Here is a 17,402-nt window from a genome sequence, read left to right on the forward strand (position 1 = left end):
AAGAAGTGACCAAATGTGCACATACTGTGTTTGTAAATAAGGCACTTGGAAATGAAGGGCTTTAGAATATTTTGAAAGGCCAGGCAGTGGTGGCACATGCCTTTAATCCCAGCACTTGGGAGGTAGAGGCAGGTGGATTTCTGAGTTCGAGGCCAGCCTGGTCTACAGAGTGAGTTCCAGGACACCAGGACAGCCAGAGGTATACAGAGAAACCCTGTCTTGAACCCCTCCCCCCCCAAAAGAATACTTTGAAAGAATACTATTTTAAAAAATCATGGAAAAGACAAATTAAAGATTGAGAAAAATGAGATATTCAATCCCTTCCCCTAGGCATCCAGAGCTTCAAATGAGCATACAAATGACAATTTTAATGGTGTCTGCAAAGCCTGTTAAAAACAGGTCCTTGGGTGCCCAGGCTATCAACTTCTCAGTCCTCCAACCTGAAATGCTCCAGCTGTGGAGGTGCAACCTCCACAAGTTCATGCAATGTGACTGTACAGAATGGCTCCCTGCCCTTTCCACACCAACCGGCTCTTATTTATACGTGGACAAGAGTTGAAAATCTGATACACAAGACAAAAAGCTTGAGATGTTATTGGGTGTATTAAAATAAAATCAAAAATAGAAATATTAAGTATGTACACAGTAGCGTAAGGGAAAGGGACAGCAGTTTCCAATTGGACAATTGGAGTCGACAGTGGAAAACCCAGGTAACAAAACTGCTCTGGTCACCAGAGGCTTCTCCATGATTGCTTGCTTCCTTCCTGTCAATAGTCTCTCACACATCTTATACATTTTAGAAAAGATTACTGAGTCACAAAAATAGCCCCAAATACAGCATTTTAACTTTTTTAGAGTACAACCAAAATATACTATTTGTAAAATGTTCAAGTCATTGGAGGCAATGAGAGAAGTGCTTTGTACTCTTGGAAGGTCTCGTAAAGTCCTGACAGATTAGATAGATGCTTACACTTCTCCCAAAGGACACCACCAGGAAAGCCTTCCGAGAATCCTGTAATTGAAATACCTGGACCATTAAAAACAGCCCTTCTGGAGCTTGAGGCTTTCCTGACTTCGCTGGGAGGTCTGGGCAGTGGTATAGCTCCAAAGGGCTCCAGTTCAGTAGTGGTCCTTCTGTGTGCCCATGCACAACGCTCCTGCAGGGTGAGCACGGAGCCGCCTCCTGTCCAGTGATCTTACCACAAAGGAAAATGTTTAATAGTCTAATTTTCTGGGGGTGGGGTGGAAGGTGAAGAGGAATCAAATTTCCAAAGCAAAACCCATTCAAATTTAGAAAAGGCATTTTAAAGCTGGTGGCTTCACCTGTAAAAGCTAACAGGCTGGATTAGTAGGTTTTAAGAAAGTAAGCCAAAGCATTGAGAAGGTGAGGGCGCACCTGCTGTGCATGGGGGTTTCTTTTCACTAAGTGAGTTTAGTTCTTGCTGCATCTGGGATTTTGTTGCAACAGTCTCTAAACCTGAGTCACTCAGCCCTTGTAGAGCCAGTGTGCATGTTGGAACGAGCAGGTGTTTGTATTCTGACTGTGGTCCTACTGAGCAGTGGTCACCCATTTAAGAAACAGTATCCTATGTCCAGGGTGTTCTTCCTGAGTTAATTCAGCATGTCCATCAGGAACCAGGAACACAGAGGGTCCTGGCATGAGACAGTTAGCTCCACCAAGGCTGCTTGTCTTACTAACTACAATGGGCTGGTCTCCATGCCCACTACGGTTGCTGCTGATACTGCCCTTCCGTGGCTGTATAGAAATCATCCAGGACACTCTGTAAGTAGTCAAAAGTTGGCCTCTCTTCTGCCTTTTCTTTCCAACACATTTTCATGATGTCATAGAGCTCATCTGGGCAGTTCTCCATCCGTGGCATTCGGTATCCCTGTGACAGTGCACTCATCACGTCTGCGTTGGTTCTCCCTGAGGCCAAAACAAACAAAAGCAGCCATGTTGAGTTTAGAAGCACAGCTCAATGGCAGAACACTGCAGAGGTGACTGACTAACAGTGTTCTGTAGCTAAGACTGAAAAAAAAAAGCTTCCATGAGTCTACTTATGGGTTGGCATATGTTCTCCCCAAATTCACAGAGCCTACATCAAAAGCCAAGCAAGGTGGTAACACTTGTAATCCCAACTCTCAGGGCGGTGGGGTTTGGGAGGCAGTGGAGGTAAGATTAGCAGATCTCTGGGGTTCACTAGCCAGTCAGCCTAGCCTACTTGGCAAATTCTACACTGAGACTATCTCAAAATCAATAGACAACACTGAAGAATGACACCCAGTGCTGTCCTCTGGCCTCTCCAAGCATGTATATACATGTGTCCCTGTACTCATACACACATACCCCAATATCCTTATAAATAACTCCTTCACATTGACATCCACATACATACTGTCTGAACATGGCCAAAGAGTGACCCATGGTGAAAATACCTTGGGGAACTGTGAGAGAGGTGCCAGGAAAAAAGGCAAAGGGCCTTTTACTTCAGGAGCATCTTGTTCCTTTGGTTGTTCTTGGATGTGATTTTGTGCCTACTTTGTTAAACAAACATTTACACTCAACATATAAGACATGATGATGCTTATTGGATGCAGAACATAGCTCGAGAACCAAATCTGGTCAGTAGACATTGACTCTAGATGCAGCTTTCTACCTTGCTTTCTCAGGTATAATCTATAGTATGTTTCAGTCAATAGTGTTTAAAATGGCCTGTCCCGAGAACGTTCTGGAAAAGGGCTACTCTATTAATATTTAGTATGTGCTTATTGACATTTATTTACGTGTTTTTCTTCCTTGGGGGTCAAAAGAATGTGTCTAATTCCCTGAGACTGGAGTAATATACAGTTGTGAGCTACCATAGAGATGTTGGGAATTGAACCCTGGGCCTCTAGAAGAGCAGTCAGTGCTCTTAATCAAGGAGCCATCTCTCTATTTGTATGCTTTTCAAGTTGTTTACCTGGTGAATTAACTTTCCTCAAACCTACTTATGAAATACTACTTTCAATCTGTCTACTGAAATCCTCTGACCAGAAGATTTCACTTGATCCTCTCTGCCCACCCAATGAGCAGGTTGACATCACTTTCTTTAGTTGGAACTTTGGTTTCCACAAAATTATGGAACTCTGACTATTGGATACATTTCTGAGGAAATGTCTGGTTTTACTTCTCCTTGAAGTTCTAGGGTGCTGGAGGAAGGTAATGTCCAGGAGGGGGTAAATAAACATGGGTTTGCAAGCTTGGTTAGGAATATCTCTTTACTTCCTTCCTGAAGAATCCTTGGTTATATAGAAAATCAGATGCCCATAGAAGATAAACTTTGTAGGAGCTCTTGAACCTCCCTGCAGATATTTTCTTCCTTATTCCAGTATGCTCTCTTAACTCTGAAAAACACGCTCAATGATGCAGACCAAGGACAGGTATCTCCATCCTGCCCGTGAAATCTGCTTTGTTAAGAGAAGAAAGAAACCCATCTTTTTATTCTTGAGTGAACCAACACATAAATCAAGCCATGATATGACAAGCCTTATAGAAGAAAGGAGATGGGAGGCGGATTCCCATTCTATCATAAACTCACTCAGAGTTTCTACTTAGTTTGTGGCTAGGCTAAAGTATGTAAATGCCCATTAGCTGGAGGCCTCCAGTCCTTCCTGTTGCATCCTACATTCTTTCCATAGCACTTACTACTAGTCACCATGGGTCATGAGCCAGCACGAAGTTCTGAGGGATGCAGAAATGATTAACATGGAGAGCTGTCTTCAAGTGACACATAGCCCAGTTGGAAAGATGCTCTGACTTGGGGACCCAATCTCAGCAGCTTTGCAATAAGGTGGAGATTTCTCATTCATCAATGTTTGCCTGTTTCTTTGTGTCTATGAATCATATCTAAGGAGCTAAGAGCAGTTCTGGTCATTTTTAATGCTGTAGAGTCTTGTGGTTGTCAATACAACTTCCTGATAGTCTCACATCTCTCTATTCAAGAAGGCAAGGTCGTAGAGTATAGAGGAAGCAATGGTTTCTGAATACACACACACACACACATACACACACACAAACACACTTTTGTGATCTTATATACTCACTCACTCACTCACTCACTCACTCAGTTACACAGAATCTTTCCAAATCTGGAACACCATGCCAGGCAAGGGGAAGGTCTTAGGAGGTGCTTGGTCACAGTTTAGAAGCACCTTTGCCACCAGCTTAGGCCCTGTCATTTTCTTCCGAGCTTCAGAGGCCTTGGCTGAATACCACATGTAACAACATATTACGCATAATATACACATTATATATAATATTATATTATTATATCAGGTATCATATTTATATATATGAATACATCTTTTATTTGTATTTATATATTTGTAGGGTTAGATAGATATAGGCTTAAGTACAGAATGATGTCTGTTGTTTTGATACTGTGGATAATAGAAATAGTTTTCCTAGTTTATAGCAGTGTTAAACCACTAACTTCAACACCACCTCCCCATCTTCCACCTCAAGCTGAGGGTGACTCTGTTCAACCACTCTGACCCCAGGCTCACGGCCTCTACCACTCTCTGTCCCCAAGTCTGTTGCTTCCTCTGTTATTCTGGCCTCCTAGTATTTTATCCACAGTACGGCAACCATCTTTAGGTTAAATAGCCTACATGAGTTATTCATTCATTTGTCCATTATTCATTCATCAGATATCAATTAAGGTCCAAATCACCTTGGCTTCCTTACTGTGGCCCAGGTCTAAAGCTGGCTGTTCCCACTGTGGGATGCTCAACCCTCAACTTCCAAGCCTCCTTCCCTCATGCCTTTGAGTCCCGGCCACTAACAACCATTGGGTAAAGACAGTCACTCTCTTATTTGCAAGAATTCTTGCTAGTCTATAGCTGTCCACATGCTCTCTCAAGCATCCTTTTCCCCACCACAAGCTGAAATTATCTACTAACTGTCAGTTTCTCCTATGAAGAGAATGGTGGAGAACTTGCATCCTTCTACCCATATGCCCAGGTATTTCTAAATGAATGGGACAATTAGGAAATTTAATGATTTTCACTGTAATTTTCTCCTCTTAACTTAAATTTTATGTGCATGTGTGTTTTGCCTACATGTGTGTCTGTGCATTATGTACCAGCAATGCCTGCAGAGGTCAGAAGTGGGTGTTGGATCCCCTGGGATTGGAGTTGGTAGATGGTTGTGAGGGGCCATGTAGTCGCTGGTAATTGAATCTAGGTTCTCTGGATGAATAGCCAGTGCTCTCAACAGATGATTTATCTCTCAAGCCACTAAAAATTTAACTTTAAGATCAGAAGAGTCCTTCACTCCTGAACAGCAACTGCCCTCTGAAGAGGGAGAGACCCCACCGCTCTGTCCACTACCTCAGTTCTTCCAACTATCAGAAGACATTGAAGACCCTCGTTCCTTGTACAGGTTCTGCCCCATCTGGAACCCTGCTTTGGCAAAGGGACACTAGTGTCTCATCTGCCCCACTGAAACACCCGGAGCAGTTCCAGGTGCACAAGGTAGTAAGTGGTGAACTCACTGAAGAAAGAGTGAGGTAGAGATGAAGAAGCAGCTAAGCATTGCTCAGCAACATTTGCATAAAAGGTAATAACCCCAAACTCTGTCAGAAGCACAGGTCTGGGTAGACAGGGCTATTGTCTTTGGGGCATTTGGTTCTTCTCTCACACTGGAGTGGGGTGTAGGGAAGTGATACCTGGGTAGGGAATCTTCCCATAGGTGACTATCTCATACAGGAGAATTCCGAAGGACCACACATCAGACTTGATGGTGAAGCAGCCGAAGTTGATGGCTTCTGGAGCCGTCCACTTGATAGGGAACTTCGCACCTGAGGAGGAAGGCGTGGATTCTTACTCTGAGTTCAAGCTAACAGGTTATGAGTAATTTTCTTCTTTGACTTTTTTCTTTTTAGAAATTCAAGTAATTTATTTGGAATATAAAAGATATGTGCACAATCAAAATAGACATGGTGTCAAACGTCCTTGGTTCACCTCGCTTTCTTGCATGTCCCTTTTGGGTCCTCCTCTCCTTAGAAGCAGTTTCTTCTAGAACCTCTTGGGGGCACTGTAACCAGTTCAACTTTAATCACAAAAGGGCATGGTGTACAATCCAAATACATTTCTTATTTTGTTGGCCTTTCTCTCTTTCTTCCTTCCTTTCTTCCTTTCTTTCTTTCTTTCTTTCTTTCTTTCTTTCTTTCTTTCTCTCCCTCTCTCCTTCTTTCTTTCTTTTTTTCTTTCTTTCTTTCTTTTTCTTTCTCTCTCTCTCTCTGCCTCTCTTTCTTTCTTTCTTTCTTTCTTTCTCTCTCTCTCTCTTTCCTTCTTTCTTTCTTTCTTTCTTTCTTTCTTTCTTTCTTTCTTTCTTTCTTTCTTTCTTTTTTAGTTTTTTTGAGACAGGGTTTCTCTGTGTAGCCCTGGCTGTCCTGGAACTCACTCTGTAGACCAGGCTGGCCTCAAACTCAGAAATCCACCTGCCTCTGCCTCCCAAGTGCTGGGATCAAAAGCATGCACCACCACCACCTGGCTTGTTGGCCTTTCAAATGTGTTGAAATTTTATCTAGAGTTTAGTATACTGGCATGCACCTGTATTCTCAGCTAAGGCATGGGGCATCTCTTGATGCAAGGAATTTGAAGCTAACCTGGACAGCAACACAGAACCCCATCTCAAAAGACCAAACCGAACAAACCCATCAAAATGTTGCACCAAACCTTCTCTACAAAACAGTAAAGGTTTTTCTTTAATGAGCCCATCCTAAGTTTGCATGGATACTTCTTTTATTTCATTTAAACTCACCTACTTAACTTTTAGTGCTGGGGATAAATGAAAGGCAAACATTTGACCACTGAACTATATCCACAGCCAGAATTACATATAATTTCCTTCGAGGAAAGCAAGACTTGGCACAGACTGTAACTCTATCATCGTGGAACTGCTAAGGGTTCGTAGCCATTGCTTGAAAACATTACCTGTACTATGTCTTTGTATGAGTTTTCTTTTGCAGAGCCTTACTAAAACTGGAAGTCCCTACAACAACAATAAAGACAGTTGTGTACACCTCTGTTGTGTGCCGGGCTGTATCACTGATTCCTAGATTATTCCCAGACAGTCTAGAACAGTGGTACATGATGGGAGGACAGAGATGCAGAGACTGGGAGCATCTCCTTGTTATTGCTTTATATTTGGTATAATTCTGACATGTTCTTTATGGTCTTTGTACCTTTCTGGTTATTTTTCAAAGACTCAGTGTTTGTTGGTGTTAACAAACTAGTGGAATCAGTTCTTGCTCATGTTCTCAGAAGCCAGATTCCCTGGTTTGGATCACGACTCAGCCCCTCAGAAAGGGATCTCTAGAGCTGCAGATCTTCTGAGGCCCATCATCAGTGGTCTACAGCATGCAATGAGTGTTACAAACATCTCTGCAGTTCAGGGAAGCACACATACTTTACTATTGAGAGAAGAAATTTGCCTTACAGGATAAACAAAGAATCTTAATTTTGACAAATTTAGTTTTGTTTTAGTTTGACTAACTGAAATTCGAGGCTGGATGTGTGGTGCACACACCTGTAATCCTAGCCCTTGGGAGGCGGAGGCAGCAGGATTTATAGTTTGAGGCCAGCCTGGGTTACACAGTAAGACCGTGCTACAACTCAGTGGTTGAGCTCTTGCGCGTTGTAAGCATGAGGCTCTAGTCCATTGAGCCTCAGTACCAAAGAGTAAAACAACCCCTCTTACTAAAAAAAACAGCAAAGAAGAAGACAGATGCTACTCTTTCTGAACCTTGTTACACAGCACTGCCCTGTCCTGAAGATAGAAGCAAGGTCTGTGGGAACAGAGAGAACACAAGGCGGAATTGGGAATGGAGAAGTAGGAGGGCATCGGCACAGGGGGGTGGAGGGGTCAAAGGTGTGGACAGCACATCACATGCCTGCATCGAGATGGCCTCTGTGAGTCAGCATACATACCTTCCCTTGCTGTGTACTCGTTATCTTCGATGACTCTCGCCAGGCCAAAGTCTGCAATCTTGCACATGAGTGACTCAGAGACCAGGACATTAGCAGCTCGCAGATCACGGTGGATGTAGTTCTTCCGCTCGATGTATGCCATGCCTTCAGCAATCTGCAAACAGAAGGAGCTCAGGCTTGTATTCTAGATAGGCTGTCATGGTTGGCCATCAAGAAAAACCAAACCAAACCAAACCAACCACAAACCAAACACAAAGCTTGAGTTTTTGAGACCCTTTTATGTGTATTATTATTCTGATTGTTGAAAGTTTTATGATAGTGCTAAAGTCGCCCTTAGGATCCTTTCTAAAATCTGTCCCTGACATCTATAATGATGATAACTTTAAAAAGGGATTATTTTATTTTATTTTTTTATTTATTTTCTTGAGACAGGGTTTCTCTGTATATCCCTGGCTGTCCTGGAACTCACTCTGTAGACCAGGCTGGCCTTGAACTCAGAAATCCGCCTGCCTCTGCCTCCCAAGTTCTGGGATTAAAGGCGTGCACCACCACTGCCCGGCTATTTTATTTTTATTTATCCGTGTGTCCAGGTGTGTGTCTGTGTCCGTGTGTGTCTGTGTCCGTGTCCGTGTGTGTGTCCGTGTGTGTGTGTGTGTGTGTGTGTGTGTGTGTGTGTGTGTTTTGTGTGACAGTATAAACATTGCATGTAGTTGCTCGTGGAGGCCAGAAGGCGGCATCTGGAGCTGGAGTTGCAGGCAGTTGAGAGCAGCCCAACATAAATCCTGGAACCTGAACTTGGGGCCTCTCTAAAAGCAGTTCATGATCTTAACTGCTGAGCTAGGTCTTCAGCCCCATGGTAACGGTTTGTTTTTAAAATAACAATATATTTCAACATTTTTAACAGTGTGAAGACTCTTCTTAAGACCTGCAAAACCTGCCCATGCTGATGCGAATCTTAGATTCGTAAGTGAGGAAATATATGCTATCCTCTGGATGTTGTATTCCCCAAATTCATATTGATACCGTGACCCTCAATATGATCCTTATGTGTTGGCAGCTGTAAAGTAATTAGGTCAGGGGATCAGGGCAGACTTGGTGCCCTCACACAAGAGGCCACAGAGAGCATCCTGGTCCCTTCCACCTTGGGTAGCCATAGCTAGTAAGAGGCTGTAAAGGAGAATGGGCTTGAGCCAGACACTGAATGCGCTGGTGCTTCCTCCCGGATGTCCCTAGAACTCTGAGAAATAAATGCCTGTTGTTTGGGCTATTCAGTCCATGGTGTATTGTGGTAGAAACCAGAACTAAGACAACAGAAGTGAGGAAAGTGATTTGCTAATACAAGTTCATTATAAGGCACCAACAATAGGAGATGAGGGCGGAGCTTGTTAGTAGGACCCTTTCTGTCAAGATCTTGCTAAGGAAGAGGTGTGGGGCTAGCTCTCCAGAGCCTATGAGCACAGTCCCTCAGGACGAACAGAATATACTCTGACAACTAAGCAAGACTGTGAGGTAGAATGAAGGATTCAAATAGACAATGGCCCAGAGAGGAGAAGGTATCACTTAGTGCTGGTAGGAAATGTGGCAGAGCTCTAAAATCAGTTAAAGGATTGTGCCACCAAATTACACAGTCGGGGATAAGGAAGGAAGGGGTGTGTGTGTGTGTGTGTGTGTGTGTGCGTGTGTGTATGTGTGTTTGTTTGTGTGTGTATGTGTGTTTGTTTGTGTATATGTGTTTCCGTGTGCTTATCTGTATGTTTGTGTGTGTGTGTGTGTATGTGTATGTGTGTTTGTTTGTGTATGTGTGTTTCCGTGTGCTTGTCTGTATGTTTGTGTGTGTGTGTGTGTGTGTGTGTGTGTGTGTGTATGTGTAAGAGAGTTAGAAGAAGTCATCTCCAATCAGGATTACTTCTCAATAGAGTGAACTGTCCCCAGGTTCTGCCTTAAACTGCAGCAGCTCACCTGGGAGGACCGAACTCCTCCATCACCTCCGGCAGCCCATTACCTCATGAGGCGAAGCCCACTCGAGCCCCTTGCCCCACTGTTCAGCAAAGGAGCAGCTTCTTAGCACTTCCTTTTCTTTTCTTCCAGGTCTCGTCCTGGGTCCCTTTCAGAGTCGACCAAGTCCCATCCAGAACTGTCACCTGTCCTACAATGTTGGTTTGCACAAACACTCCTTGCAGCTAAGTGCTGTAGCTTTCCCATTGTTTTTATTCTGTTCAGGGTGCTTACTGTTGTCATGGCAACCAGATAATAAGCGCCTCTAAGGCAAAGGTTGCACTGTATATCTTTTCTATTCTCACTTTTGTCTAGTGCAACTTTGCTGCTGCTACTAATCTCCCACTGTAAAACGAGCTAAGGTTTTGATTTTGTCTTGTTTTTTTTTTAAGATTTATTTATTTATTTTAAATATGTGAGTACACTATTGCTCTCTTCAGACACACCAGAAGAGAGCATCAGATCCCATTACAGATGGGTGTGAGACATCATGTAGTTGCTGGAAGTCAAATTCAGGTCTACTGGAAGAGCATTCAGTGTTCTTAACTGCTGAGCCATCTCTCCAGCCCCTGAGCTAGGTTTTTACAAGCACCAAGAAATTATGTTGCTAGCACACAGAATTTGACAGGTATTATTTTCTGGCCACAAAAATTCGAGAACACTCAATATGTCACAGACCTTCATAAAAGTCTAGTCAACCCAAAATTTCATTCACTACTGGCACCAAGGTACACTGTCCAAATACTTTAACAATGCTACCAAGGTTCTACAGGATCTGGCTTTGCTTCATCTTCCTGCCTCTTCACCATGACCCCTCCCACAGCACAGCCTCCTGGGAACCACCCTCAAACCTCTGCTTGGAACATTCACTCCCCTCTTATGTGACCCATCCATTCTGCAAGTCTCAGCTGAGAGGCCACTTTTTGGGGGAAGCCTTGGTAGGACTGTGCTTTCTCCAAGGAGTGCATCTCCACGGCTTACCACTCTATCCACGTGTGCACTTCAAAGGTGCAAATCCCTGGGCATTCAGCTCTAAACTTAGTACAAAGCACAGTGACACAGGAGTCTTGATGTAGAAGCCTGGCCTTGTAAAGCATTGTACAAATCTGACAATCGGTAAGCATACAGAGCAGAAACCAGAGGGTGGCAGGGGAAAATGTGAGGCTGGTCTAGGCAGCAATGACTGCGTGGTCTCTGCTTTTCCACACTCTCAGTGGCCCTAAGCACTCAGAAGATGTGCACCCATATCTGGAAACATTCAAAATAGCTTCAACAGGAAGTCCCCAGAAGGCGGTAGGTGGTGTGTGTGTGTGTGTGTGTGTGTGTGTGTGTGTGTGTGTGTGTGACTGCCCTGGTGAGGTTCCTCTAGATGACTCTGCGCCAGACCAGTGGGGCATGACATAGAGGACAGACAGTGATGTAATATGAGAGGATGAAGCAAGGTTTGGGAGCAAGAGTCATGCCTCAGTTTCTCTTAGTTTGCTGGCACATCAACCTTAGCCAAACTTACTAAAGCCAAGGAAAGTGGAAGAGTGCAGAGCATGCTAGGACTAAGTAGAAAAATGGGCCAAGCAATTGTTACACAACTGGATGGAATGCTTGGTTTAAGGAGACAGAGAGATGCCTTGCTGAAATGAGCCAGAGGCAGGTTCTAGAGCCCCAAAGGGATACAAACCATTGCATGGTCATTACTGATGCTCTCTGAGCCCGTTTCCAGTCCTCCTTAGTGAAATTCTGGTCACTTCTAGCTAACTGTCTAATAATTACGTAGAACCTGGGCCAGGAGTGCAAAGAATCTGAAGCTGGCTAAAATCCCAACTTAGGCCTAAACCGCAGTTAACTAGAAACCTGTGTGGGACACACAGATACAAGCATCGCAGATGGCAAGGGCTCCGCTCACTCTCAGGCCCGGACATGGATTCTCATGGTCAGCTCTGCTAGGAGGGCTCCACACACATGTACTCAAGCTAGGCACCTGCTGAAAGTGTTTGGAGGTGAAACTCTGAAGCAATAACAGTCTGTGGCTTTCTATTCCAGTCAGAGTGCTTTTCTGAGCTCAGCTTCCAAATGATGATGATGGCTGCTAGGTAGTGAGAGAGATAATAACCGCCACTGGTTCAGCATTTACTGTGTTTTACAGCCTTTATGCTTCATTCATCTTTGACCCTAATAACAACCACTAGGCAGGTTTTACTGCCATGGAGCACACGCAGATGGAGCTTAGAGAAGTTAAGGGCCCCATAAAACAGCAGAGTGAAGGAAGCCCATGGAGGTACATGACAACCACACTCCATGACCACACTCTATCCAGCATTGCTGCCTGTCACTTGGAAATGGTTCTGATTGAAGCAAATGCTGTGAAACACACCCTTGCTGAGTGTGGTGTCTCCTGGGAGGACAGGCCGAGCTACGAGGCAAGGAGGAGGTCTATGAATCACAGGGTCCACACCAGCCTACCAACCTAGCCACAAAAAGTAAAATGACACCACTTGGGGTGAGGGACTGGCTTGTCTTGTCAGTTGATAAACAGACTTGCAGTGTCAGGAAATGAGTTCTGAGATGCAGCCTCTCTAATGTGCCTTGGGAAAGAAGAGAGGCTTCAGGGATACTCTCACTCAGCCACCAGTCAGCCAGCTTTCCTCAGGTTTCAGCCAACTGGCTGACTATCTTCAAGAACCAATCAGCTGAAGAGCCTGCCCTCCCACAAGCCCAGAGCCACAGGTCTGGCCAAGCACACATGTCAGAGATGGGAAGTATGGCCTTCTAACAGATGTCGCACCAGGAGCTGCGGCATGCAGAAAACAAACACTGCCTCTTACCGGTGTAGACTCATTTTTGGGGGTTGCAAGGGGAGTTGGACCAGGACTGGACCGTAGACTGTGGTCTGAATCCTGGAGGGCACTGTGGACTGCTAGCCTGTTGTCATGCCTTAGTAGGGATTCATTCTTAAAAAAATCTATCATTAAGTGATTTGCTGTTGTTTAAGCATTGTGAGCTGTACTTACATAGCCTAAGGTGGTGAAATCTTCACGAGGTACTATAATCAGGGACTATGGTTGTATTTGCAGCCAATGGCTGGCACAACATTGAAATTTGGTAACCATGGGTGGTTTTTCACACAAAGTAGTTCTTACAGCCTCACACACACACACACACACACACACATTTATGGTGGGCTGGGTGGTGATAGAATATAAACTCCAGGGTCCTATTACTTTGCACATGATTTTCTCCCAGGATACAACATCAGGAATGTTAAATCAGACTAAAGATATTAGAAGAATCTTGCTTGGGCATGCTCACATAAATTTCCCACCCACTAACAATGATTACATAGAAAGTCTGTCTTCTTATTCCGCAAACAAGGGGTGCACAGCATGATCTGTCTGATCAGCTCCCCACTGTGCCAGGATCACTCTGAGGAAGGCAACACTGGTCCCTCTCCACTAATGAACTCGAGCTTTGCATCACCATTGCACATACTTAGTGCCATGCTGAGGGCTCACAAAACAGTTATATACATATGTGTGGAGAACATCCAAGGCCCACAGTGATACACAACAAACCTTCTTTATGGGAGATTTAACTCTAGCTGGAAATATCAATTATGTCTGCAAACCCAGGCAGAACTCAAATAATTCTCCTTGCGAGTGACTGACTTACTAGTGAAAACTGCTCCCAAGTCAGTCATCCGTCTGTGTGGAACTGGTCCATTCCAGCACCCAACAGAGTGTAGCTTCCAGTCAGCTCCCACAACAATGCTTAGCACCCAGGCAGCTCCTCACTGTGGTGCTCTTCTGTTCATGGACACTTGCTCAGATGTCACCATCCAACTTCCTTGATGCTTTGGACAGTTAATGAAGTGTCTCACAGGTGACTTGAGCTCCACAACTATTGCTCCAGTGTTCATGTCCACTAATTACTACAGCTTTTGGGAACATCAGCAGTTAGCAGGAGAAAGGTTTTGTTTCTGTTTCTAATAAGAAAGCTGACCCATACCAGAGTCAGCTGACTCAGGGAGAAAGGAACTCAGGAAAGCCGAATGTGATCTCTCAAGCAAAGCTAAACTTTATCCCGGGAAGCTTCAGCCTGAATGAGAAGCAGGAACTGAAACGCAGTCTTCCTTAGAATGGACTGTGGGAACACATCAGTCACCCAGGCAAGCATGACACCTGCTAAAGAGGGAGCCACCAAAGGGCAGGAAGAAAGGACCCCACCACCCTGCTGCCTCACCTGCTTGTGGGGCAAGCTCACCCCACACTCTAGAGTGCCACTTGCCTCCTACAGCTGAGCAAAGGGTTAAGAGAGTTAATCTTCCTCCAGGGCACCAAGAGCCTATGGAGTAAGGACAACTCTAGTAAAGTGGAAGGGAAAAATGAGCAGCAGGCGCTACACATCACAATCTCTGAAGTCTTTCCTAACTGGGAGAAGGTGTAACGATAAGAACAGAAAACAGAGTTTGCAAACCAAGCAAAACAAGGATCCACATTTCTCTGTCTCCAACAGGGCAACATTTGTCCATTACCAAAGAAACAATAGATAGTAATGGCCAGTGATTCTCTATACTGGGTCCCTACACTGCAATCTATAAGGCGTGCGGAGGAAGCATGGATCAAAAAGCCCACTCATGACTGCTGAGTCTCTTGAATCTCTTAGTTTGATTTAGTTATAATATCTGTATTTCACTCTCCCCCCCCCCCAAAAATACATAATGACCTATGCTTTGATGTTGATGCTGGTGATGACAACAGCTGCCATTTTAGCTTCTCCTTACCCTGACCCTGCTAGACTTTTATAAACTAGCCTGGACAACAGGTGCCATTCATAACAAAGAAGAGGAGCCGGGGCCCAGAGAAGGTCTTCTCCAAGGAAGACCAGAATTTGAAGCTATGTCTAGTGGGCTCCACCCTGGATGTTCTGGAACTCACTCTGTAGATCAGGCTGGCCTCAAACTCGGAAATCCACCTGCCTCTGCCTCCCAAGTGCTGGGATTAAAGGCATGTGCCACCACTGCCCGGCCTGACTTCTGCCTTTAAAAACAGAGCGTTCACCAAATAAAGAAGAGAAAGAGAAAGAAGATGAGATCATTTAAAAGCCAGCCAAGACAAATCTGTAAGTCTGTCGGCCTGTCCTCACTGCTGAGGATGAGGGAGGAGAGAGGAACAAACACAGGCGAGGCCACACCCGGGGCTGGTCAGAATGTAAGCAGCCAACAACAGACAAGGACTCCTCAGGGACACAGCTTTCCACAGGTGGCTCCCCCAAGGGACCAGCTGCATTTAAAGTAGTATGTTCCCATGAAAGGAAATGATTCCCGTTAGGGTGTGAAGGGGAATTGTCAGTTGTTTTTCTTAGACTTTCTCTTGCACAATAATTCATATGAGATTACTTCACTCTGCTGAGAATTGTGTGGACACACTAGAAAAGAGCAAGTTAAGCTAGTGAGGGGCTAGGGACCAAAGCAGATGCTGTGGTGAGACACCCTAGTCTCAAAGGAGGTAAACTACTCCTAAGGAATGATACACAAGGTTTATCTCTGGCCCTTCATACACACATGCACATATACATGCACATGTGTACTTGAAGTTACATGAACATACACACACACACACACACACACACACACACGTATACACATACAAGAAGCCATTGTAGGGGCTTGAGAAATACTTGTACATCTGTTATACCCCAGTAAGCCCATATAAAAAATATACAACCAGCTATTATATTTATAAGCTATATGTCTACATTGAGCAGATCTATCATTATACTAGTTTATTTTCCAGCTATGTGACCCCTTGTTACTTGTGGCTTCTCCAGGCCATGTGGTTCTGCCACTTATACCCTCAGCTCTGCACTGTATCAATAGGAAAATGACTAAAATCAGTAATGGGTTTACAGCAGTGCAATTATAAACACTAGAGGTGGTCCCAGAGAGGCCAGTGGGAGGCCAGGTGGGAGGCCAGGTGGGCACAGGCACACTGATCTCAGGCACACTGGCTATACAGGTTGGCTACCATGGATTCGTAAAAATGACTTATCGCTTTAGAATAGGGCAGAAAGTGGCAGACATGGTGGAAATCTTTTCACTGCCATGGCAGTGATGGAAATGCCCTAATCCTGTCTCTATCTGAGCAGAGACCACTGACAAAGGAGAAATAAGTGGTTTCCCACTGACTTCACTGAGAGAGGAAACAAGAAAAATGACAGTGGCCACTGAGTACTTCTTCAGAGTCAAGACTGTCCCTGCTGTGAAGTGTGGACTGACCCAACAGGGGGCGCCTGATGCCTCCATGCAGGGAATGAGTCCCTCAGCTCAAGGCTCAATGCTCCGTGGGAATGAGCTGTGACTTTGACAAGAACTAAGACAGCTGCCCTCTGATGTTGCTGCCTGGTCCTGGCCTCTATCATAAGGAGCCCAGCCCAGCAGAGCTTTGTGCACAGCCGTGCTCAGTGCTGCTGCTAACCAGTGAAGAACTGGGCACGCATAACCTAAGTGCTGTTTCTAGGTGAATGAGAAGGAAATGGTCAGGAAAAGATTATATGTGATAGGCACACACACACATGTATAGACTTTTAATGAAAAGTGGGGAGAAAAGCACCACACCATCTCTAGAATGCCCTAGGTACACGCAGCCTCAGCATGTTGTTGTTGTTGTCACTGTTGTTGTTGCTGGAACTGAACCAATTGAGCTGTGATAGCTTGGTCTTAGAGTGTCAAAGGACTGAGGTCAAGCTCCGTCTGAGGTGGGAGTTTTCCTTGCTGAAGAGAGCTGCATTTATTCATCCATCCACCCATCTATCTCTTCACTGATACAGTCGTCCCTGCCTACAAGCTCCACCCTGTTCTCAAGGCAGAGTCTCCCAGAAGAGCCCTTGTCTATCAAGTTTTTTTTGTTTGTTTGTTTGTTTTTCGAGACAGGGTTTCTCTGTATAGCCCTGGCTGTCCTGGAACTCACTCTGTAGACCAGGCTGGCCTCGAACTCAGAAATCCGCCTGCTTCTGCCTCCCAAGTGCTGGGATTAAAGGCGTGCACCACCACCGCCCGGCTCAAGTTTACTTTCTAACAAGGAGAGAGAAAGTAAGAATCTGTCAGACACCAAGCCAGAAGCTAAGGAATGGGTCGCTGCCTCTCTACACGTCAGTTGGTTAAACTCACTCGCCCTGGGATGAGTTTCAGGGAAGTTTGTAACAAGACATAATAAATTCCAGAAACAGAGTTGGGGTCATCTCTATTTATATTTCATCCCCTTTGAAGTGAGTTTTCAAAATAATCTGTGTTTACGGATGGAGCCTGTAAAGGTTTCCCTCCACCACTCCAGCTTTTCCTTACGAAGCTGGCAAGAGGGGGTAGAGGCTGACAGGAGGGGGTAGAGGCTGGCAGGAGGAGGTAGAGGCTGGCAGGAGGGGTAGAGGCTGGCAGGAGGGGTAGA

At 44.9% G+C, this 17,402-nt stretch overlaps 1 protein-coding gene across 8 annotated transcripts in view; it reads right to left on the bottom strand.

The window, feature by feature from the left end:
* Positions 1–584: 584 nt before the first annotated feature.
* Lyn (LYN proto-oncogene, Src family tyrosine kinase) overlaps positions 585–17,402 on the bottom strand; it is a 113,629-nt gene continuing 96,811 nt past the window's right edge. For all 8 annotated transcript variants that reach the window (XM_031366719.1, XM_031366717.1, XM_031366722.1 and 5 more), the window contains 3 exons: positions 7,975–8,128; positions 5,709–5,840; positions 585–1,927 (listed from right to left, as the gene is read on the bottom strand). In XM_031366719.1, coding sequence (XP_031222579.1) covers positions 1,725–1,927; positions 5,709–5,840; positions 7,975–8,128 — 489 coding nt within the window. In that variant the 3' untranslated portion in view covers positions 585–1,724. The remainder of the gene's footprint in view (positions 1,928–5,708; positions 5,841–7,974; positions 8,129–17,402) is intronic.

This window comes from Mastomys coucha, unplaced genomic scaffold (genome assembly GCF_008632895.1).
Source record: "Mastomys coucha isolate ucsf_1 unplaced genomic scaffold, UCSF_Mcou_1 pScaffold14, whole genome shotgun sequence".
NCBI classification, from domain to species: domain Eukaryota; kingdom Metazoa; phylum Chordata; class Mammalia; order Rodentia; family Muridae; genus Mastomys; species Mastomys coucha.